The following is a 23,867-nucleotide window of genomic DNA, read 5'->3' as shown; positions in this document are numbered from 1 at the left end:
GATGTCACTTGACCTGAGACAATGTTTTTGAGATGTGTTTGTGAGATGCTTGAAGACCACATCAGGTAAAGGATGTGATTAGCATCCTGCGTATGACTTTAGGATGATGTTTTGTCTCTGCTGCAGCAATAATCCTTCCCTGGGATTCAGGAACTATGGGCAACATGTGATCATGTTAGAAAACCAGACAGAGAAATCCTACGATGGGCTTGTGGAATGACAGGGCACTTATTATGTAGCTGTGGAATGGACCAACAAGAAACGCTTGTGTGACCGATGGCAGTGATATCTCTTGTCTTCCTCTGAAAGGAACGCGTAGCTACTGGTACAGTTCTGTCCATTAAAACAATGTGTCACAGAGGAGTTGATGCTGCTTTGTTACAGTATTCACTGTGTGTTACTGCAAGAAATTCGCAGTGTTGCCCTCCACTCTTTGACTGTATAGATCTTATTACAGATTTTACTGAACTCAGTGATACACAATAAGACATAAATAAAATGTGTATGTTATGCAGTAGCCTAAAGGCATTCATTTAAAGACACTGAGATTGGTGGTACAGGGTATAGAGCCTCAGAGATATTCCCTGTATATGCCCCACTGCGCAGTACCTTGTTTATTTATGTATTTTTTTTCATTATAACCTGTTTACATTTGATAACCCACTTCTAAAACTTGAAATTGCAGGAAAAGGTTCATTCAGAATATCTGAGGTAAAACTAAATGGTATTTCTGCCTTTCTGACAGCCCTAAGTGTATAGGCTGGTCCTGGAAGGTGCTAGTGAGCCCGCTCAGAAGTAATCGATGGGAGCTGGGTACCAGCCAGCCTGTGTGCTTGCGGAGTGCGGCAGCAGCGGGGCCTGGAGCTAGCCCGAGCTTTATGGGGGAACCACCCACTCTTTGCTATTATACGAGCATAAATGAAGTGTTAGAGGCTTCCAGCCCACAAAGCTGATTTTATTAGAACATAAAAATACATGTTAAAAGAAAAAGCACTTACCAACAGGAGAGAGATCTGGCAGGTGAGATTAAAGCTCAATAAGGCATACCTTCCATGCCCAATGTATCCTGTGTAGTAGGGTCCTTCCCTCCTACTTTTTCTAGTTCTATAATTTTTGGCTTCTGAAGTTGAAGAAATTCTGTTCTGTCCCCGGGAGAGTTTATTTTCACCTGTTGCTGCACTTGCCCCTTGGTTTGAGTCCCTGGCATGAGCCCAGTACTTTGCTTGGGCATCTCCTGTTCTTTACTTGTGCATCACACTGACCGTGGAGGGGTTTCACTCCCCACTCACCCCCATGGCATGCACCCACAGCTAAGCCCCACAACAATCAAATAAATAGCTCTCCGCATGTGTATAAACATATAAAACTCTTTGAGTTGGATTTTCTCACCATGCTACTGGATGCCTTTCCATTGGTATCAAGCAGAGACAGGCCCACCTCTTCTGGGATGTGGACTGCCAAAACACGTGGCTTTCTTCCAAATTAACAAATTGACTGTAAAAGAAGCAGCAACTTGTGTTCCTGAATTTATTGAGTTCTTAGTGTCAGAAAACTGTTACGCTGGCTTGCATGTCCTGCTTTGCTGCACGGAATGGTAGGGCAAAGAACACAGCACTTCAAACAAGAAAAGTTTGTGAGCCTTTCTACTGACTAAGGAAAGCAGGAGTACTTCTGGGATTAAAAATAGTGCAGTTGCCAGTGTAACACTGTGTCACTTGGTTAAAGTTGAGACAGCTTCAATTGTATTATTCTTTACACATCTTGTATGTCAAAATATATTATCTTGATCATTTTCATCTTCTGGAAACGAAACTTCAACATCAATTTGTCTTCAAAAAGGAGTAGGAAAGCTGAACCCTGACAGTCTTCTCTGGGATACAGCAGTTTCTCAAAACTGACAAGTTATACTGAGGGAGAACAGAATAATGCTGAAGTAAAATGATGTGCTCATGCTCACAACAGGCAAAAGGCATTTAGTTTGATAAGGTGCCAAACAGTGTCATTTGAGAGAGTTGCAAAGACTTCCAGCTGTCTTGCATAAGCTAACTAAATATCTGGGTGAATTAGAATTTGTCCCTGTGAATATTTCACTAGAAGTGACCTTGCCTGATCTGTTCAATTCAAGATCAAGTGCAGTTTATTGCAATCTCCTGATAATATTTTTGACTGAGACTGCATTTCTCTGAGTATCCTACCCAATGCTGAAGGAAAGGACTGTGTTTGGAGAAGTGTAGCAGGGCTTTCCTCTCAGCTGCTTCCCAGCTTGCTGTGGGAGATGCTGCCCTGCTCTGTTGACTCATGTGGAAGGTGTGGCATGTTTTGACCAGGATTGGAAGGGCGTAAGAGTCGCAGCAGAGTGTGAGACAGCCCCTGCAGGGAAATCAATCTTATGGGAAAGCGTAGGTTGAATCTTGCATTTTTGCTACGTGAGTTAACAAGCAAGCTGACTACCAAAAAGGGAGAAAAATTGGACTTATACCACAAGCATACATAAACTGCTCATTGGCTTGTGAGAGAGACCTGCTTTCAGCTGATGTTGGATGCTTCAGCTGCGGACGATATCCAGCCACTCATTTGTTCCACAAGTTACTACCTTGATTCACCTTGGGCATGTTCAGTTCAGTAATATCTTGTTACAGGGCCTCCCAGTAGCTGACTAATCTTGCCGAAAAGAGAATGGCTTTCTTAAATGTGTGCATGCTTGGGAAATAAGGATTTCATTTGTGGAAGTTTTTAGAGCCCCAAAATGCACGTTCACCTTTTGCACAGGTATTTTATATCTAGCACTGTTTATTAAAGCAGTTGTGCGTGAAAATACCTGATAGTTACCATCTGGGGAGCCCTGGATGCAAAAAGAGTGAGTCTGTGCAAGAGAGGAGATGTGCCAAGCACTCTTTCAGGCTCAGCTGAAGGACACTCTGGTCACTCCAAAGAAAAACAACTAGTAGGAGGCTGCAATGACAGAAAGTGGCACAGTTTGAAGAATGCTTATCTAGCAACATTGACAGGGGCCAGGTTCTCTTAGGGCAGATTGCATAGGTCTGAGAAGAAACAGTAAGACTTGTACTTCTGCGTGGGATTTGCTGCTGTACTGGCAGAGGGAAACAAAACAAATAAAACCCCAGACACCAAAACTGCCAGAGTTCTGCTTCCCAATCTAAGGTAAAAGGCTTTGTCTTCTAGATGTGAAAAATTAGCAGATGTAGAAGTTCAGTCTACAGGGGAAATAGTGTGCGTGTAAATAGCAAATCAATCCAAAGTAGCCATTTTTCCAGTTAAGTGGTGACTTTTCTGGCTTGAGTTAGACAGCAAACAGAAAACATCCTATATGTCTGGGAAAGGCAGTGAGAGAAGTATCTACACTTAAATTCTGTATACTACTGAAATTAATACATTGTTCCTTCAAATCAGTACTTACTGGCAGTGTGCTGAAGGAAAAACTTTCCAGAGCAGATTGCTGTGGAAGTTTAAATTCAATCTGATACTGTAGAGTAACTTGGAAACTTCCTGATTAGCTTTTTTCTAATGAGCAGAAGTGATGCATGTGTCTTCAAGTTAGTGGACGGGTCCACTGTGTTCCATGGCTCTTGTCTGCAAAACATTGTAAAGAAACAGAAATTCCTGTGAGCTTTGCACTGCAGGCTCTTGGAGGAAATAATGTAGCTCAGAAATGCAGCCCATAAACTTCTGATTTGGTAGACTTCAAATGCAAACTATCCTTACAGAATAAAGCAGCATTAACTGAAGGGGTTAAAGTTTGACAGCCAACCTTTTGAACCCCCTCCCATTGACTTGCTTTAATTGCATAGTATTAGGGAGTAGCTAAATGAGATACCAAGCTGTAACCCTTATCTCACAGACTGGGATGTTTTCCTTCAACTTGAAGTTCACAAGCTGTGATCAGGTGGCAATGTTGTTGTAACTGAAGGAGTAAAAGGTATTTATGCAGCTTTCAAATACAGTCCTGCTCTGAAGAACCCCCTCAATGACACTCTCTGTTTCCCTTAATATAAAGTAGAGACCTATTTCTAGTTTGCAGATCTATAAACACTCAAGGTCCAAAAAATTCAGTTGGCTCTGTGCTCCCTTTGTCAAATATATAGGTTTTGCAATTTTTAGCTCTAATTACTTGTGTGGGGTCATTACCACAATTCAAGTGTCATCAAGCTTCAGTGCATTTTAGCTTTCCTGTTCTGAAGGCAGGGTGCAAGGTTGTCACCAGTTTCTGACAGACCTTTTACAAGTGTCCAGGCTTCTAATCCTTACTGAGAACACTGGTAGCAAATACATTTTTTCAATGATGTTCTGCTTCTCTTAGTGATGAGAGCTACTGCCACCTGGGCAGGGTAAGCAAATCAGCACTCGCGGTTTTGAAAAATTAATAAATACCAAATAGCATTTCTCTGCCTACTCCCCCAAGGGATCCAACCTTATCAGCATACCCAGATCGTGTTACCTGTGCTAAATACCGCAATCGTTGGCAGCTTTCTGTCAAAAGATGTGCAGAAGAGTGTGAAGTGATGGTGTGCCATTCCTCCACCTTGTAGATGAGGGTGGTTGAAGGACTCTCTCAAAACATGAGAGACTAAAGGGGATCTGCCCCTCAGTAGCTTGGAGAAGACCTAGAACCTGCTTCTTCAGAGATTTTCATGACCACCTGGCTGTGGTTATGTCATTGGGAAAACCTGAGTACTTTTCTCCACTGATTAAGCAATGTAAAAGTTTAACATAGTGCTTTCAGCAGAGATTGGCACCCAAGGATGCTTGTCACACTGTGGATCTATGGAAAAGTGACTCTTACATGCCTCCTAAGAAGAGGGGATAGTTGGGATTGATTAGGTGAAAATGAGAGAGGAAAACACTCAAACTTTTTTGGTTTTCGGTTTATGACTTGGAGCACATGTGGTGATCTGTGCAGTACAAATGAGGTGATGCTACACCTTTCAATGTACCTTCAGCTGTCCTGTGAGCACCTTATCTGATCACAGGTTCACAGGACATTTCCACAAACTATAGCCTTACAGCCTTCATAGGTTTGCCCATCTGTAATTGACCGAAAGTAATCCATTCTGCTCTCACAAGAGAGGAGTCCAAGAACTCTTCATCTGCTTCACCAGTGTTGTAAGGAGAAAAACCTTGTTGTTTAGTTTTCTGTATTGTATATTATGCATTATACATATATTTATGTATTCTATGTTTAGATTCTTCAGGAATGAAATAACAATCAAAATATGTGACTTTAGCTGTTTTTACCTTTGCCACAGATACTGGAATCTATCTTTACATCCTTGAGTTAATCCCGTCTTCCTGTTCAGGAACTTGAGGCACAGAAAGATGTGCCAGAACTGTTAAAAGGGCTGAGGTGGCAGTCCAGTACCCTAACTAGGGCTCTCTTTCCTGGGTAAGGTAAGCAGGCAATTAACAGCCTGCAGTTATGATAGCTTTACACAGAATCATTGGATGATACAGGTTGAAAGAGATAATCTTGTCCAACCCGTGTTCAAAGCCATCCCAAACAGATCAGGTTGCTCAGGAACTTGAGTTCTGAGTGTCTGAAAGATACTCAGACTTCCCAGCCTCACCGGACCCAATGTTCAACCACCCTCATGATGAGAATGCTTTTCCTAACATGTAATCAGGATTTGCCCTGTTGAAACTTGCCTGTTGCCTCCTGCAATGTCAATGTGTGCCTCTGAAAAGATCCTGGCTCCATCTTCTCTACACCCTCCCCTTAGGTGGCTATGGGCTGCAATGATACATCCCCCCACACCTTAATCCTTCTCTTCTTCAGGCTGGATAAATCCAACTCTCTCAGCCTCTCCTGCATCATGTACTCCAGCTCCTTAACCATCTTGGTATAGTAGACTCTGTTCCAGTATATCTATCGCTGGTTTGTTGCTCCCCAGTACACAGGTACTTCACTTTCACAAGTGCGGAATACAGGGGAATAATTACTGCACTGGATCTGCAAACCCAGGCCAGTGAAGGGTTGTCCTTCTCTACTGCAACAGTATACTGCTGAGCCTTTTCCAACCTGTTGTCCAGCAAGACCCCCAGGTCTTTTTTTTCTCTGAAGTTGGTCTCCAGCTAGCTGGCACTCACCAAGGTCATTCCCTCCCCGGGGGAAGAATTTGCATACTTGCTTTCCAGGTCTGTCCTTGCCTCTTTCCTGGTCTGAAATAGGTATAGGTGGTGAATGTTGCACTGGTTTAGAGATTATTTTTACTTTTTAAAGAAAGCTACTGACTTTTGTAATTTGGCAAAGATCACTGGTCGGTAAACTAGGCAACTTGCAGTCATGGCTGTGTGCTGTTAGCAGAGCGGTGTGTTAGGACAGATGGGAGCATTTAGCCCATTCTATGTGGCCACCTAACTGATTTGCTGAATATTCTGATACGCTTATTTTCTTCATTCATTGTAAAGAGAGACCTGAAAAACTAATCCCCCAATAGAGGGGGATTCAGCCTATCTAATCTCGGTGCCCTAACTGAGATACACTTGAGAAAAATGCAGGTATCTGGAAGTGTAAGGGTTATAGTGAATGGTGCCATTTAAACGTATGTTACCTCCTGAGTTTAAACATCTGTCTTAAAGCTCTTAAACCAACTCATTCTAAATATTTCACTAGTCCTGAAGCTGGTACGTTTTAGATCCTTGAAGCAGTTCTGGGAGTCCTGCAGATTGCTGCAGCTGCCTGTGTAACACTTCTATGGAAGTTATATTTGGGCTCTTCCTACCATGCTTGTTCAGCAGGCTTGTTTTCAAAGAATGTCACTTGGGTAATTCTATACATTATTATGCCATCGGGAATCCTCATGATAAACTTCAGGTTTGGCTGTCTTAGAAGAACTTCAGAAAGTATGTCTCGGGTCAAAACATAGACACAGGTTTTGGGGTTTTAACATCTGAATGTATACCTTCATGATTTTTCCTTGAATCTTCTTAGTAACTGTCAGTTGCTGATTAGACTATAAAAAAAATCAGCCCCAAAAAGAAGCCTAGAGCTGGGCACAGGGAATTACAAATGTGCTGGAAACTTGTGGTGGATTGACCTGGACTAGAGCATTTGCTGCTGGCTGGCCTCCATTTGTCTTTTACCCCTTTCATATTGAAGGGAGAAAAGCTGATATGTGTTCTCCCATAGCTCTGTGTCCCCACCGGTCTCCAGGCTGTATAAGAGGAGGAGTTCATGTCTGCTTTTAAAGCTTAATATTCCAGCCCGTTCAATGGAGTTGTTCCCTGTACCTGTTTCTGGCCAGCAATACCAGTCAGTGAGATCCTGCCCTTCCAGTTGTGCCAACCTACCTGTTGATGGGGCCATGCTGTGTACTGAAACAGTAAGTTGCCCCACATTTATTTTTTTAAATCTGGGGGGGAACAACAAAAAAAAAAAAAAAAACAAAAAAAACAACAACCAACCATCCAAAAAAAACCCTCACTCACTTGGAAATTAAATCCCTTTCTGTGCCTGCTTCAGAGTGGATTGGATTCAGAATTGTTCTAGCAAAACTGAGGGGCAGCCCAGAGACATAAATAAGGAGTGAACAGTTGAGGTTGGAATGCCTTAAGGTAATATTATTGCCAAATTCTTCATAATGTAAAACCCCAGTCAGTGATGGCTTTTCTTGCCTCACTATAAAACATATACATCACCACAGCATAACTTCATGTTTATAAAGAGGAAAGTATTAAAGAGAAATGTGTTAAGTGATTCTAGTATATGAAACAAAGCAGAAGTCTGATCAGCTCTAGTTATTCTTGGACCAAGTACATTCTGCAAGATAGTGTAATGCCTACCAGAAAAACACATCAAAATGCATAATACATGAGTACTTACAGAAGCGCATCAGTAGTAAACTGCAGTCCAGTGTGCAAACCACAGACAGGTGCCTAACGGAATTGGTGATTGTGTTGGATGCAGAAGCCAACAGACAGGCACCGGCAGTGCAAGTAGAACAGACTTTTGGTTAGTGTGATAGAAATTAAAATGTAGACATCAGTGACTCTGAACTAAACTTTAAAGAAAAGGGTGTCTTGGATAATTGAAGGAAGGTTGTTTTCTCGAAAAGGAGCAAAGAGGAAAAACTTGGTTGAAAAGGATCCAAATGTAATGTGGCAGCCTGCTGCTAAATAGATGATAAATATACATTCTCGTCTGTTTGTCCTATTAGGTCTGCCACCTACTGCTTGATATACTGGCTTGGCATTGCTTGTTATGCCAAAAAAAAAAAAAGTTTGCTAAATCTGTCACACTAACTGAAATCATATTAACTGAGCTCTGTTACATCCTTCTGGAGTTGAAAGGTAATACTGCATCTCAAAGTTACTGGGCAAGAAGGCAGGGAAGGTATTCCTCAATAGGAGGAGGGCAGGTAGGCTGCTGCAGAAAGGAAGGTGTCACACTGCAGTTGGCTGGAGCTTTGAACCCAGCATTGTCTCCATGGCACTTGCATCTTGGAAACTCCAGTTTCCAAAAGGTTGAGGAGGGATGGGAGAGGGCAACAGAAATGACAGAAGCTGGTTTACTGCTCTATGGGGCGAAAAATCTAGTGGCTTCCCAGGCAGGGGTTAGACGAACTCTTTCTGAGGAAGGATGCATGTGTTTTCCTGCAAAGTTCTTAAGTAGGACATGCTTGGATTTACTTTATATGTAAATGACCAATAAAACATTGGTTGCTTTGTCAATGAGAGGGAGGGAACAGAGGTTTATAAGAAGTCTCTAGCACCTTTTTCATGCCAATAAGTGTCTTGGAATCAGAGCACTGGCAGAAGAGTAGAACCACTGGGACAAAGTTGTGTTTGAAATGGCAAGAGCAAAAGAGGTCATGCACTCAGTAACAGCATCTCGCATCTTCTGGGATTGCCTTCCTTATGAAGGACTCTGGATCAAACTAGGGCATTTCTCATGGGTTTGGAGTTGGAGATAGTACTGAACTCAGCTCCGTTACTTAATTGCTTTGCTTTGAGTTGTTCTTGTTGTGGCTTCCATATACTGCTGTAGAGCCCAGTCCTGAGTAGGTGCAGAGGACTTACACAGGAACGGTGAGGCAGCATAGGGTTGGGCTGTTAACAGCAAGTTGAGAAATCTGCCCAACTGTTAAATGTATGGGGGTTTTTGTTTTGGTTTTTGTGATTCATGCACAGCTCATAAAAACGGCAGTTCTTTCCTTTGATGCTGGAAACCTTAATCTCTCAGTTCACCTTTTTAACAGGAAAGCATATGTAAATAGTGATAGACACTGTTTTCTCGTTTATACTCCAAGTTTGTCCATTTCTGTAATTTGTCAAGCTATTCTCTACTCAGTGAATGCCTGGACAGCAGCCACAATGGGTTTGCTCGAATTCTTTCAGTTGCTAAAAATAAGTTGGTTTTGAAGTTGTTTTTTATAACCATTGAGGATATTTGAAGCAATAATAGATGACTGTCAGCCTATATTATAAATTGTTTTCATGCAACATCACATTCCCAGCCCTTGCCAGGGGGGAGGGAAAAATCTGTGCAGTATGGTAGAAAGCATCCATCCCACTGATACACAGTAGCAGAAGACAGGGCTCTGTGCCCACATGGGACATACAGCTCCCCGAGACAAAATTTGGAAAATATGTCATCAAATGTACTAGAAGGCATTTGATTTAAATCACCTTAATAACATTCTGTCCTAACTTTTCCTCCTTGGTCCTTCAAACTAACAGCTATGGGTAATACTTTCCATAGTATAACTATATGATGTGCTGCTTGTTTTCTGCAGATTGCCTTTGCTTTGCTGTCTTTTTTCACTTAGTTACTTGGCTTTCAGCTTGTTTTCTCATATCTCTCTTTCCCAATCCTTGTTTTGTTTGTGGGTTGGTTTTTTTTTTCTTTTCAGTCAGCATTCATCTGGTATTAAATCAATGTTTTACAGCATTTGAAGGGATATTATCATAGAAGCCACATCCGTGTCAGTTTGTGTGAATGGGTTGAACAGGTAACTGAGTTTGTGGATGTAGCCATAGCTACCAGAAAACGAGTTCACAGGGAAGAAAAGTATGCACTGAGAGGGAGCAGCTGAAAGCCTCACAAGACTGGAAAAAACCTAAAAAGCAGTGGTCCACTGAACATCCCAAGATCACATAAACTCCAAACAGCAAGAGCCTGCTGAAACCATCCAAGGCCATCACCATCACACGCGAGCATCGGTGGCAGGCTGTGTAACTCAGCTGCATCTGAGAAAGTGGCAAGCGTGGGCTCCAGGGCTGTAGCCTGGCAAAGTAAGGTACCCCCAAGGGACTTCTTGAACACCTAACTGGAAAACAGTGGCCCACCAGTCTGACTCCTCTGGCTGGGCTTGGCCTCCTGACTGTTGCTCCAGCAGGATGACAGGAGTTGTTGCAGCAGTGGGCTGTAGGAGGGGGATAACTGAAAGCACTGTGTGAATAGTCATCAGCTATCAATGAGATCTGCCCAATTCTGTTAATAATGTTTCCTAGTAAATACTGGGCTGTTTCCCCCTACACAATCTCCCCATAAGGGCAACAGATAGTATAATACAGGGAACTTGTAGCTATGTGTAACTTTAAAACATTGAACAAATCATAATTTCCTGTCTTGAAAAATACAAGATCCTTTTTTCTTACCTGTTTTGCTCTGAGATTTTTCTGAAATTCCTCTTTAAACAGTTGTTAAAGAAATATATTTTTCCCTTGTTTTAAGGTCTTTTCCATTTTCCAGATCTTGTGGTTCTGGAGCCTCTTGCTTTTTACCCCTTGGCCTTTTTCCTATGTTTAGCATGGTGGAGAGAGTAAGTTCTTTAGATGTATTTGTAGTTGACTCTTTAGGAGATGGGAAACAATTTTAAAATCAGTGCAGCCTCTGTGTGTTGGGAAATTCTGAGGAATTGAAATGTGCTTGCTGGTTTATGTAGAGTGGTGTTATGATGCCAGTGCCTGCAGCTGAGAGCTGTGCATGGCCTGGCATGTAGTGGGAGAAAACATGGCATCCTCTTCTCCTCCAAGTTTTCATTGCATACTTTTATCCGTCCACCCTTCCAAAGACAACTCCAGCTCCCCATCGTTACCTTCCTCGCACCCACTAACTAGGACCTCTACTGCATTCCTTTGTCCACTTAAATTAAATTTCACCTTAATGATCCGGTGTTTCCTACCACTCCCTTGCAAGGGCGCTGCTCTGGCATCTCAAGCCAGAAGTACAGGTCGAGGTGTTGGCACAGATTATGGAGCAGGTGGAGACCTGGCAGTGCTACTGCACAGAGCAGCAAACAGGCTCCCATTATGTCACCTGGCCATAGCCATCGCACTGCTCTGTGCCTCGGGTAGGTACCTGGATGCAGGCAAAATGTCACGAGCTGTCGCTGAGATATATGTACAGGTCAAACCAGAGAGGTACATCATCATCAGTTTTCAAATTTTAGGAACCTCTGCTATCAGGGCTTCTGTTTTTCCCTTTTTATGACTATCCAAATGAAGTTCAGTGTGGTAGTGTTAGTCAAATCACTCCCAAACTGAGGTCTACTTACTGAAGACAAGGAAATAGTTATCTCTGTCTTCAATATGACATAAATATCACTCTCTCAAAAAAGTATAGTATGGAAAATATTTCATGAGCAAAATAAGCCTTGCGTTTCTAATGGAATTGCTGTGTCTCTCCACTGCTGTTGCCTGTCAGAAGTTTCGGTCAACATCTGATGTGAGATTACTTCTAACTATTGTCCTAAGAGTGTCCCATCCTTCCAAGTTATTGGAACAGTACTGTTAGATCCCAGCTTAAGTTCAGGGGGGCCTACTTGAGCAAAAGCCAACATACCATGATGGATTTGCTGTTTCTTTGCCAATAGGATGCCTGAGGTTTGTCAGCTGTGCTGGAATCACTTTCCACATTAAACAAATGGGGGGGAAAAAAAGAGTACATTGAAAAGCACAGAGCTTAAGAGGCTTGGAGAGATTCAAAGAAATGAAACAATAACATGTTTAATAGCTAATTCCCATTCTGGTTTGGCTTTAAGGTAGCTCCAGCCTTCCAGTCTGCTAGCAGCCTTGCTGAGCTCTCTGCCAGGATGAGTCACAGCTCCTGGAGCTGGGATCCAGTCCTTTAGACAAGCCATCTTTAAGTGTCTGTTTACCTTTCCCAGATGATAATGAATTGGAGTGAGACTTACTCTGTTTTCTTCCTCTTAAAACAGGGTTTATGATGAACATAAATTCACCTGTGGGAGACTCTTGCATTTCTGTCCTGATTCAATCCAAGCACCCCTAGGATCCTGTATGGTGTAGTTTCGTGCTGTTATGCAGAGATAGATGCGTTTGGAATACCCCTCCCTGCTGGGCTGTCTCAACTAGTTGACTAGGAATGCAAAACAGCAATAACCAGAGCCCTGCTCTGACTGTAAACCATTATTTACCTGCTAGGAATGATATTTCCTGCTGACTGAGAAGGCGAATTAAGAAACTCAGCCACGTAACCCTAGTATGTAATTCATGGCACAATTTGAAACCCATATACGGTTGCTCCTGCTTATGTTTCTGTAGCCAGCAATGTAACGCTTAAGAGAATGGATGTGATGACAAATCTAGCAGTTGTAGGCAATTGCTTCTAGGAACACAGAAGGGAATGGGCCTTAATGTGGCTGCTACAAGTGGGCAGCATCATGGCTTCATTGTTAAGTGAGACACTTCAAAGGATTGACAGTGTTTTTGTGTTGTATTGGCAAAAACACAGTTGCTGCGTATCACTTCATGTGTTTCTCAATGGTAGATTTTCTCTTTTTTTTTTTTTTCCTTCTGCAAAGCTGTTCAGACAAGTGCAGCAAGGCCCCAATTGCATGACACAACGGTCATAACTGATTGCTTGTGCTCAGAAGCCTGGTCAGATGAAGAAAGAGCAACGTGCCTGGCAATTATGAATAAACTCTGAATGTGGCACTGCATAAGGGAGCTCATAGATTTGCTACTATATCAGAGGGACATCTGATTGTTGTGCAGATGTGTTAGACACTGAACCATTGTGAACACAGTTGAATTAGGGTATTGTAATGAAGGACTTCTCCTGTTTCATTTTTAGCATATAGCCATTGCAACACTGCCCAACTGATACAGACAAAGACCATTCAGTAAGTCTTTTTTTTTTTTTTTTTTTTTTTTTTTTTTTCTCGTTGAACTAAAGGTTTTCATGTTTTCTTTTCAGTACCAAATTGCTGCAAGGAATAGTTCAAGCCGGCAACCAGGGCAAGTGTTTGGATGCTCAAAGTAAGTATGTTTGGTGTGTTTGTTACAGTGCTAGTGACTGAGAAAGTACCCGAGAGCTTGTGTTTGATGTCTGTAAGAGAGCAGCTAGATAAGTTTGGTATCAATAATAAGTGATAGTCCTTTGCAACATCTTTGACTGTGTAACTAGTAGTTTCAAGTCATCAGGAATCATTCATTCGTGAAACAGAACTGATGAAAGCTAAACTAGATTACACTGACTTCTTGGAAATAATTTGGCTTTTTTGACTGGAGTGAGAAGGAAATGCTGGCAGAAAGGAATAAATAAAATCAAATAAAATAAAATTTGAAAAAAAAAAAAAAAAGAAAGAAAAAGAAACCTGAAGGTGGACAATGGTTCTCCCCTTCTGTTTGGGAGCTCTGAGAAATTGTATTCTTGACTTTATTTTTTTTTTAAATGTTAGCTCTTCTGCACATTATTAGTGCTGCCTTCATAATGTTAAGTGGAAAAGAGTAAACTACACAAGATGCCCCTGTACAGGGTTAGTAATTAATGTCAGATCGCATTTCTAAGGTGCCGTCCTTTTTCAGTCCCCAACTACGGGCGTTTAAATCGCATCCTCCCTGCCCGAATTGGATGTTAACTTAAAAACTCTCCAGTTTGGCATCTTGTGAAATCTGCGGGGGGGGGGGGGGGGGGGGGGGGATGAAATGGGGGGGGGCTGTCACCTGCGGAGCGGGGTGGGGGGACCGGTGGCAGCGGGAGAGAGGCCCGCAAGGTGGCAATGTTTGGAAAGCCTTGGGGAAGGATGCTCCCGGAGCGGAGCTGGGCTTCCTGCGGCTGCACCGGGGCTATTACACAAGAAATCTTCCCTGTTGCCAAAACGGGGCATGGGATACCCTGCGATGAACCTCCTGTTTGGACAAGAGTCCCTACAGACGGTGCTCGCCGTACTGTGCGAGCCTTTTCCCTTGGCAAGGGCCGTGCTGCAGTGTCAGTGGTTTGCAAGACGGCGTGGGGTTGCTTTAGGCAGAGCTGGCGCTGGAAGTACGCACAGCGCTGAGATGATGCTGAGGCTGTGCAGTGAGGAACTTTCATTTTAAAAAGTACCGCCGCATTTCTGCTAATTCTCGAGGAGCTGTTACGGTGTACAAACGTTAACTTTGGATGTAAGAGGCATCTTGCTTTGCGGTGTGTACTTTGTAGTTAAAAGTAAAAGGGTTTATCTGTCTGAGCTATTTTAAAGACTTGTTTCACAGCGAAACCAGGGGTTTGCTCCAAGTTATTTAATGTCCTGAAAAAAACTTAAATATGTACGCAGAAAGATTTTTTCCAGATAAGTGATAGACATGGGATATTATTCAGGGTGAGTTCTACAGGAAATACAAGAATTGCGTGTGTTCATGGGCTGAGATGCAGGTAAGAAGAGACTGACACTGGGAGAGGGAGAGTTAAACAGGGAGCCACAGAGTTCAGATTCATCAGGTTACAAGAGAAGAGTTACTTTCACAGCAATTAGAAGATAGGCAGGGCTCAAGCATACCTGGAGATTCTCAAGAGATTATTCGTAACAGTCTGTAATTTAGAGCTGAAAGAGGCTTGTATTCCTCAAGGATGAAGCTCTAGACTACAGGAGGCATTTGAGAGCAAGCACTAGGAAAATGTGACATCCTGCCCCTGTGGACACACTCCTTCCCGTGGAGGTGTTGCAGATGGAAGTGCAGCGGGGCGATGCCCCGTGCTGAGCCACGGGGGGTTTCATCTGTCGCTTTCTCCTCTTGCACGGAGTAGGTGCCACTGCTTAAAGTCGAGCTTTGTTGCTGTGGTTATACTGGTGTTGTCACAAGTACTTGGAAATAGCAGGAAACCCAGTGAAAACTGTGAGACAGTGTGCAGCCACCAAATGGTCATTTACAAAAGCAGACTGCATCCTACCTGTCTAACAGAAACTTATCTGACACATGCAGATTTCCTGCAGTGAGTAACCCTCTCTGAAGTGACAGACAGCTTTCTAGCATATTCCCTGTGGATTGCTGCTTACTGTGTAGCCTTTCCTTTCCAAATTTCTTAGTCCTTATGGCCTATTATATTTTAAAATAACGATCTAGCAATCAGTCTTCTAATACCAGAGATTCATTATATTGCTAGAGAATCTGCTAAGCTATTACAACTGCAAAAGCCAAATCCATGTAGCATGCTCTTATATATATGTCTTTGCTCAGGAAACCTTCCAGTCTGGTGTCCCTGAGCCTGACAAATGGGTGTATTTTTTCGTGGAGTTAAGTTATATGGACAACAACATGAGAGATGGGTGTTGGAACATCCAAGGAATTTTACAATTCTCATATCAGGTGTTGTCATGTGTGAGATGCAGATGAGTGGGCTTTTGGCAGTTACAATTCCTTGCTTGATGTATTACCACTAAAATGGTTACAATACAGCCTAACATTAGAAAGCAAGTCTGGTTACTACTGAACGTTAGCTCCGGAATTACCTGTTATATTTCAGTAGTTTTGAGATAAGGGAAGAGAAAGGAAATATATTAAAAATATGTATGTACACATGTATATAAAGTATGGTTGTATGATGAAGCGTTTGGGGGAAATCTAAACAAAAAGGCTTATATGAGCTTTTTTTCTTCCCTGCACAGAAACAAATGTTCTTTGGCCATTCATGCTAACGGTGCATATAATTACTTCAACCAGACAGACTAAAGCAGCATTTTCTCTCCCTACTTTCTCCCTATCTCCCAGCACCAATGCAGCATAAAATACTACTTCTAGATAAGTGCACTTTGTTTCCTGCTTGTTTCCCCAAACCAGTCCCCTTAATGTCCACTAAAGAAGACCTGACTTCCCCAAGAGCTGCATTGTACCTTCAGCCAAGTGACTTAAATGCGAAATAGGTGAACTTCTGGCCTAAGTGGACTGTTCTGAAAGCATTTTCAGTCTATGGAAATAACACAAGGTCCCACAAAATATAGCGGAGGACATCTGTTTAGGAATCAGTCCTGCATAAGACACAGCTGCTTTATGGCTGGTTTTAATCCAACATGAGAAAACTAGAGACCTAAATCCTGAACTGAAGAGAGCAAAGTTAACTGAAGTGGAATGTTTGTTTATGGCTGCGCACTCACCATCCCCATTCCCTTCTTAACTTAGGAATTGGGTAGCTTGGATAGCCTTTTATGGTGCTGTCTGAAAATATTCTGAACTTTGGGGTGATATTTATTTTTTTTTTTAGTGCCCAATACCAAAAATTATCCCACAGGAGCTCAGCGAAGCAGCTGACTCATCAGGAACGTAACTTTGTTTTTTAAAAAGATAACGTGTGGTTTTGTTCAGAGTTAATAATGAGATCCTTTCCAAAGCAGAAGCTGTCAACAGCACTGACATACATTTACAGTTACAAAAACACATAGCCTTGTGGTTGGGGTTTTTATTAAATAGAAACCTCATTTTCTACTGTAATGAGGAAAAGACACTGTTTTCATGCCACTAGTACCTTTTGTGCTCAAATGTTACAGAAGCCTTTTTTTAATTTTAAACACAATATGACTGTTCAGAGGTTACAAAATGTTGCTACTTTATGCCATGACTGTTGAGGCTATGACAATATATTTATAATAATACAAAAAAAGAACAATACCCTTGTTTCTAGTTGTCTTTTGCCTTCTGCATTTATCTTATAAATGGTGCTTCATTTAAAAGTTCAAGAATATTTATTAATGGTTGAATCAAGTAAAGATTTGAGGCTTGTTCTAGCAGAAAAAAAAAAAACACACACAAACAAACAAACAACTGGGACACACACACACATGTTAAAAATATGAATCCCTGTCAGATAAGTCAAGTATTTCTAGTGCATCCAGATGCTATAAAAATAACTGTAATTTTTCAAAGCAGTTCCTAGATTTTATAAATATAATCTTGCAAATGTGTGCAGGACCTACGCTGATCCTGTGCAGTCATTCTGAGTCTGCCATCAGGCGGGATCTGTTAGGAAAACAGAGGATCTTTTTCTAGTAGTCTGTGTCCTGTTAGTCTGTTTGCAATACTGACTGCGAGGGTGAACACTTGCTGATCACTTTAATGTCTGGAAGGTGCTAACAGCAAAGTGGTAAGTAGCCCTAGATTCCATCTGGGGAAGGAAAGGCAACTGCAGGAGAAAGGAGTGTTAGAAGGAAGATGGGAAGAGAAGATGGGGCTGGCACAGTGGTGACTGTACCCAGTGGTGACCCCCAAGTGCTGCTGAGGAATATGACGAAGAGCTGAGCCACAACCAAAATGCTGTTGCAGATGAGGTGGGAGGAGTGTGGATCTCGGAGTGCCGTGGCTGTTCCCATCTGCACCTTCTTTTCTGTGAACTACACGTGTCCCTGTCCTGTTCAGTGGAGTGGTAGGTGCCACACAGCTTACCTGGCCCCCTCTCCAGTGCTGTTGCTAAAGTCTGTACCTGCACACAGGTGCTGGGGTGCTGAGCTGCTGGGCTCGGGGCCTCCAGCAGCAGAGTAAAATCCAGGGGGTGGACAGGCTCCCAGAAAATCACCATGCCTGCTACAAGCCCAAGAGTAAAGAAAGGCTTGAAAGAGATCATTCAAATATTGCACTTCGTTTTAAAGAGGGGAGTTTGAGGGGTTTTTTTGGATGTTGCTGGCTCTCTGATTTTATTCTTTGGTTTGTTGTGGTTTTTTTTTTTTTTTTCCTTAATCCAAGGATTAGCATTTTCCAAAATTTCTCTGCAATCATTTGGTCTGGAAACTTTTGTTTCCACTAGCTGACTGCTGGGATTCTTATATAATTAAATTGCCCCATGATCTGCATCTTCCAGAAAATCACCCTATATACTGAGTCATAGTAAAGTGTGAGTTGCTGGCAACGCACAGCACGCTGGTGAGGTCAGGTAGAAGCAACACACATTTAATTTTATAAGTTGTCCTTGTGGTAAAAATGTTGTTTATAATAATGGCTTCTTCAGCCTTCTTAGAGACTTGTTTAGCCTTAGGTAGAGTGTGGGAAGTCCACTGTTTTGTGCACTGCTGTTGTGTTACAGTACAAAGTAGCAAAATTAGAGGTTTTCAGTGTATTGGGACCTAGTAATTTGTTGTCCTTGGTATATTTCCTCTGTTGTTAATTCAGGGCTTGCGCTCAAGCCCAAAAGTTTCAATCATCTGTAGAGTCTTGCATGTTAGTTCCTACCTGAGCCTGGAGCAGGCACAGAAACAAGCATGTGGTGGGAGGCGCTTACGCGTGGGCAAAGTCGCTTGCAGCCAGCTCGAGCCTTAAAGGCCTCAGCTGGAGATCTGCCACCAAAGCAGAGAGCTGCAGGCCCAGTTAAAAATCCTCTCTGAGTGATTAGATAGGCCAGGTATGCGGTGTGGGGAGCGCCAGTTGTGCTTCTCTGTGAATACCTGCTCCGTGCAGAAGGAAGCTGGCAGTGCCCCCACGTTAAGGTTTATCCAGCAGCTTTCATTAGAGCTTCATCCTCTTACAGGAAGCCTGGATTTGGCTTCCCACTAATGACCTGAGCGGGCTGCATGGGATAGGCACCTTCTGAACAGCGCTATAGGAAACACCCTTACACTTCATTATATTGTTGGTTTTTAAGAGTAACTCGTTCTCATCTTGTGTCTCTATAAAAGAATAATATTGACGGTGATCGAGTATTTTCAGACTCGGTCTGATTTCATAGCTAGGATCTTTTTTGTCTAATATAAGAGGCTTCGTGTAATCACTCTTAAATCTACAGCTTATGTTTGACAAGTGGGTCATTGGTTAATGGAAGCAGATAAATCCAGCTGTTTATCTTTTCAGTAAGATCATGCACTTTCTGTATGCTCTTGTCTGCTTGGAATGGAGGTGTGTACATTTCTAACGGCCCTCTCTCTATTGGAGTAGGGGTGTGATCTTTATATTACATTTTATCTGTTCCCTACATTTAAATAAAATAAAGTCACAGTAGTGCTTCAGCTGGTATCACATTTGATCCAAAAATTTATGACAGCAGATGTGGTACTATTAATTCAGTTACCAGGTGTGATTTTTAAAAAGTTGTTAACTTGACTTTATAAGGAAAATTTACTGCTGTAGACTGCTGGCAACTTTTCTTGCTTCCCCATTTCTCTTCCCCAAGCCCCAGTATTTGTGTGCTGCTGTTTAACAGATGCACCTTCCACTAAAGCAGGCCAGCATCAGCTTTTTCCCAACTAGCTTTATGTCTTAACAACCAGGCAAGGACATTTTTTTGGCTAATTTGAAAGTTCAGGATTTCAGAAAGTGCTTAGTAAGCTTCCTGTAGGATGCAAGTATCTAAATAAAACATTTGCAACACTGAGTTAATAAAGGGCTCAAAGTATTCATGGAAACTTGGTCTGATATGTCAAATTCCAAAAGTGCTCCTAGAGAATGCTTGTCAGTGAGAGAAGTTTCTTGACACAGTTTGGAAATATTTTGTTTATTTTTTCCTTTTTTTTTTTTTTTAATTCAGACTACTCACATAAGTGTAACATAGTTAAATCTGCCTGTGAAAATTATTTTTCCTCTTCATCTGAAGGCTATTTTATTAATAAAGACTTAGGATAAACATTAAGATGATAATGAACATTGACTTGCCATTGGAAAAAGTCTGTTTTCCATCAATAAACGAGGAAACTAAAACTTTAATATTAGTAAAAGTACTGTGTAAAGTAGCAATGAAATTGGACTTAAAAGAACAGTTCCTTGCTCCAAAATGCTCTAGCATTTGAAAGCAGTAACTGTTATTCTACAAGTGTGTTACAGGTCTAAATACTTAACAGCAAGTTAAAAAGCAGGTGTACAAGAAACTATCAGAAAGTAAAGAACAGAGTGCCTCAGGTGCTTGTATTTGGCCCATAATGAGTCTGAAATAACTAAAAGCAAGTCTGTTTGAAGGTTAAGACAAATTTCTGTTTAAAAAACTGTGTGTGTGTAACACATAGGTGTGTTCTAGCCCAAAGGGGAAACACTCCTTGATTTCTCTGTGAGCTGGTGATCACAGGCAAGTCCTTGCAACCTAGTTTTTCAGAGATGCTGAGGTGCCTCCGGGATTTCAGCTCTTTAGTGTCTTCATGGCAGCAATTCGTCACACGAGGTGTGCGAATCCTGGGCATTATGCAGCCCTTAAATACTGGTGTCACTTCTTGGGATGGCTGCGTGTGTATGTGCATGTACCTTAGCAGGCAAGTACTGGAGCACATTCCTCTCAGGCCGGATGAAATGAGGCATAATTAGCTAATGACAGCATGTTAGCCGGACAATAGGTATGCTGGAGACTTTGTCTGAGGGAAGGAAACCAATTTGACCCAGGTTCTCTGCAGGTGGCTGATGAAGTGGAAATTGCCCAAGCCTACAAAGGAAGGGTGGGAAAGAATGGGAGCAAGAACACTGGGGAAACCTCAGGTGTGGAAAAAATCCTGAGATAAAAGGGAGGAAGAGCTCATCTATTTGTAGCAATGGAGAAAAGGGATAGGATTTGTTTAGCTGCAGAGCTGGAAGTACTGCATGGATCAGAAAGCAAACTCTGGAAGAAGAGATGGGGACCCACCATAGTGGTGCTGAGGGTGAAGCTTGCACAGACTTGTGGCAGTAAGTGCTTTGAGGAGGCTGGTTGTAACTGCGGGGCCTGTTTCTGTGCTTGTAAAATGAGCAAAACTGACAGAAAAAAAAAAAAAAATTTTTAATGCTGTGAATGACCCAGATAAAAAGCAGTTATCAAGAGAAGGGGCAGGCAGCATACAAACAAAAGAGTGCACCACTTTGTGTAGCTTCTTGGCATTCACAAATTTGATGGGTATGAGACGTGTTTGTTTTGTAAGTGAATGATTTGTAGCGTGCTGTACGGACATGAGGACACTGCGTAGGGTATTTTGTAGCATGGCACGGGATTCTCGGGCCAGGGTTTGCAGTCACGGAAATACTCACACACTACTGAATGACTTGGCAGTGCAATTTTGATCCTGGTCAGGCACCACTAGCTCTGTATTTCTTTCACATTAGCTAGCGTATGTAACAGTGTTTATGCTGGCTTTTTGCTGAGTGTGGGAGGACAGACTCTTAATTAACAGTTTCCTGGGACAAAGTAACCCCTTTAAATCTTGGTTTGCAATGATCCAGTCCTTTCTGTCAACTGGTTGAAGCGTTTTTGATCCAGTAATAGGTATCCAAAAACTTAATTGGCCATCTGCTGGAACTATTACTTTCTTGTGCCAGCCTTCTCCCTTCCTCTTTAGCAGTGGTGAGCATCTTGGGCAGGTTGATAAATGTTGACAAATGTAATGTTCCTTGTGATGGGTTGTAAACCCTGTGCAAGCTTCGCATGTTCAGTAGCTGTAATGCTGATAGTAAACAAGGTGCAACACTGTATGCTGAACACTTCCTAGCTAATAATCATTCCAAAGCATTTCAACTTCTTGTGTTGTATGCAGGTATCAGATAGTCACGTGGAGCATTAAATTGCTTGGATGACACGTGCAAATCAAATGGCTATCAGCTTCACAATGTTTATTGTACAATAGGAACAGAGAAACATTGATCCTAAGAGCCTTAATTAACTGTTCTTGAATTCTTAGTATGTAATTTCAATGCCAATTCAAGTTTTCAGCAATGTAACAAATTATACTGGAAGTCATCATCTACCAATAAAGGTATCACTTTAGCAAGGGATACAGTCGTATCAGATTTTCATGTTAGAAATATCTGCTCTTGACAAATGGTGTTGCAAAGATTCTCCCTTGCCCTCCCTCATGCTCCAGGGCTGCTTTTATGAAATATATTGTTAGATTGAGAACAGTAAGATGGAACATCAGAGGGGTAGATTTTCCACTCCTACCTGATTTTTTCATCTTTCTGCATTTTTCCAGATACCCCTCTTTAGCCCCAAGAAAGCCAAAGATTCCTCAACAGCTGAAAATACATAAAGAAATGCTAGACTTCTCTTCTACTCTGTCACACTTCCAAATTTTACAATTTTCCAAATTTTACAATTTATAACCAGTTTCATTGGTTTTGTTCAATTTGTTTTGGATGTCTGAAGTTCTGACTTTTTCCAGTGGTAACAGTCATAAGCTATACTGTATGGAAACTTGAAAATCCCAAATCTCTCTCTTCTAGAACAGTAATATCACTTTCATTTAATTAAAGTTTTGTCATTATCTGAAAGAAAGTCTAGGAATCCAGATTAGCTGAACATTCTGAATATTTTTATTTTGGCTTTTCCTAGTCTTTACATCCAAACTCTGACAACACAAGCCTAGAAAACTAGTTAACACCTTGGTGCAAATGGAAGTGGAGATGGTAAATTTAGAACAGGTTCAGCCAAATAATTCCATGTAAATGCATGTGAATGAGCCACGAGTCAGCCTCCTGCCTCAATTCCTTTCAATTGGTATTAAAGGCAAAGTGAGACAGAGGAGTTTACTCCAAGCATTTATTGATCACAGACTCCATTTACAGGGTTGCAGATGAAAGCACCTCACAAGGTGTGCCTGAAACTCTGCTAAAGCCTGATAGATATCACTGAACACAAATGTAACAGACACTAAAGTAAAAAATTTGGTTTGGTCTGGAGTTAATGGAAATAAAAATTTGTTCTCTCCGGAACCATCTTTCACCGAGTGCTTTCTGCTCTCACTGGAGCTTTTTGTTGTGGAGGAAGTGTTGGATAAAAATGTTTTGGATATTCAGTGTGAACTTCTTATGTTTTAAGTACAGAATTCTTTGATGTATGCTGAAGAGTGCTTCTTTTAAAATAGGAATATGTTGTTTATTTGGTTGGTTGGTTGTTTTTTTCATTAAAGCAGATAGATTTAGCTAAACTCTGGAAGGGTTGGATTTAACAAATGTCCATTAAACCTATTTATTCATTTTAATTTAAAAACTAATATTAAAAAAGTACAACTAGTCTTAAAATAGCTCTTCTATTCAAGGGCTTCTGAAGTCCTGTTTCTGAGAACAAGAGCATCCTAGTTTTGTAGACAATGTTTGAATCTTGAAATAATCCTCTGATTTCTGTTTGATTTCTACAGTAAGTATAAAAGGTAACTGCTGCCTTTTTAAAGAAAAATATCCACAGGCTGTGACTCTTCAAGACCTCTCTTTGTAGCGAGGAATTCATACACTAATGGTCAGATTGGATTTGCAGCTTATTAGGCTAAATTTTCAAGAATGCTTAGCTGACAAAGACCCCAAGTTTTACTTTACTCTTCCTCGCAGGCACAGAACACTTCTTAAAATATTAAATGTGACCTCTGAAATATAAATATGTCCGTGTATTTAAAAATAGATTTGAATTACCTCATAGGGATGTGGTCCATGCACATTGTGTAACTGGGACAGCCCTCTCTTTCTTTTTCTTTATCTGTCTCTCTCCAGGGAAGGCAAATAACCAAGACTTTGCTTAAAGTGGCAACACTATAATCCCCAAGGGTAGGAAGCTCATTTTTTTATCTACAGGATGTCTGGAGTGATAAGTAGCTGTTTTATTAAAACTCATGCAGTGTTTCTTTGTCCTAACATAATTATCATTTGCCATTGGGTATGGTGAGTTTAAATGCAATGTGCCCTGAAATTTAAGGCATAGACTGAAGTAATGGGATGGAGGTAGGAGAATTTATTCAGTGCTGTGTAAACAAAAAAAAAAAGTCTTTATAGTA

At 41.5% G+C, this 23,867-nt stretch overlaps 1 protein-coding gene across 1 annotated transcript in view; it reads left to right on the top strand.

The window, feature by feature from the left end:
- Positions 1 to 23,867, top strand: part of MAPRE2 (microtubule associated protein RP/EB family member 2) — a 92,326-nt gene that overhangs the window by 3,413 nt on the left and 65,046 nt on the right. The window contains exon 2 of the mRNA XM_033001148.2: positions 13,178 to 13,239. Within this exon, the coding sequence (XP_032857039.1) occupies positions 13,178 to 13,239 (62 nt within the window). The remainder of the gene's footprint in view (positions 1 to 13,177; positions 13,240 to 23,867) is intronic.

The sequence above is a fragment of the Tyto alba genome, unplaced genomic scaffold (assembly GCF_018691265.1).
Source record: "Tyto alba isolate M040663 unplaced genomic scaffold, T.alba_DEE_v4.0 Super-Scaffold_27, whole genome shotgun sequence".
Lineage (NCBI taxonomy): Eukaryota > Metazoa > Chordata > Aves > Strigiformes > Tytonidae > Tyto > Tyto alba.
Note: the sequence above shows the minus strand (reverse complement) of the source record. Positions and strands in the feature narration are given on the sequence as shown.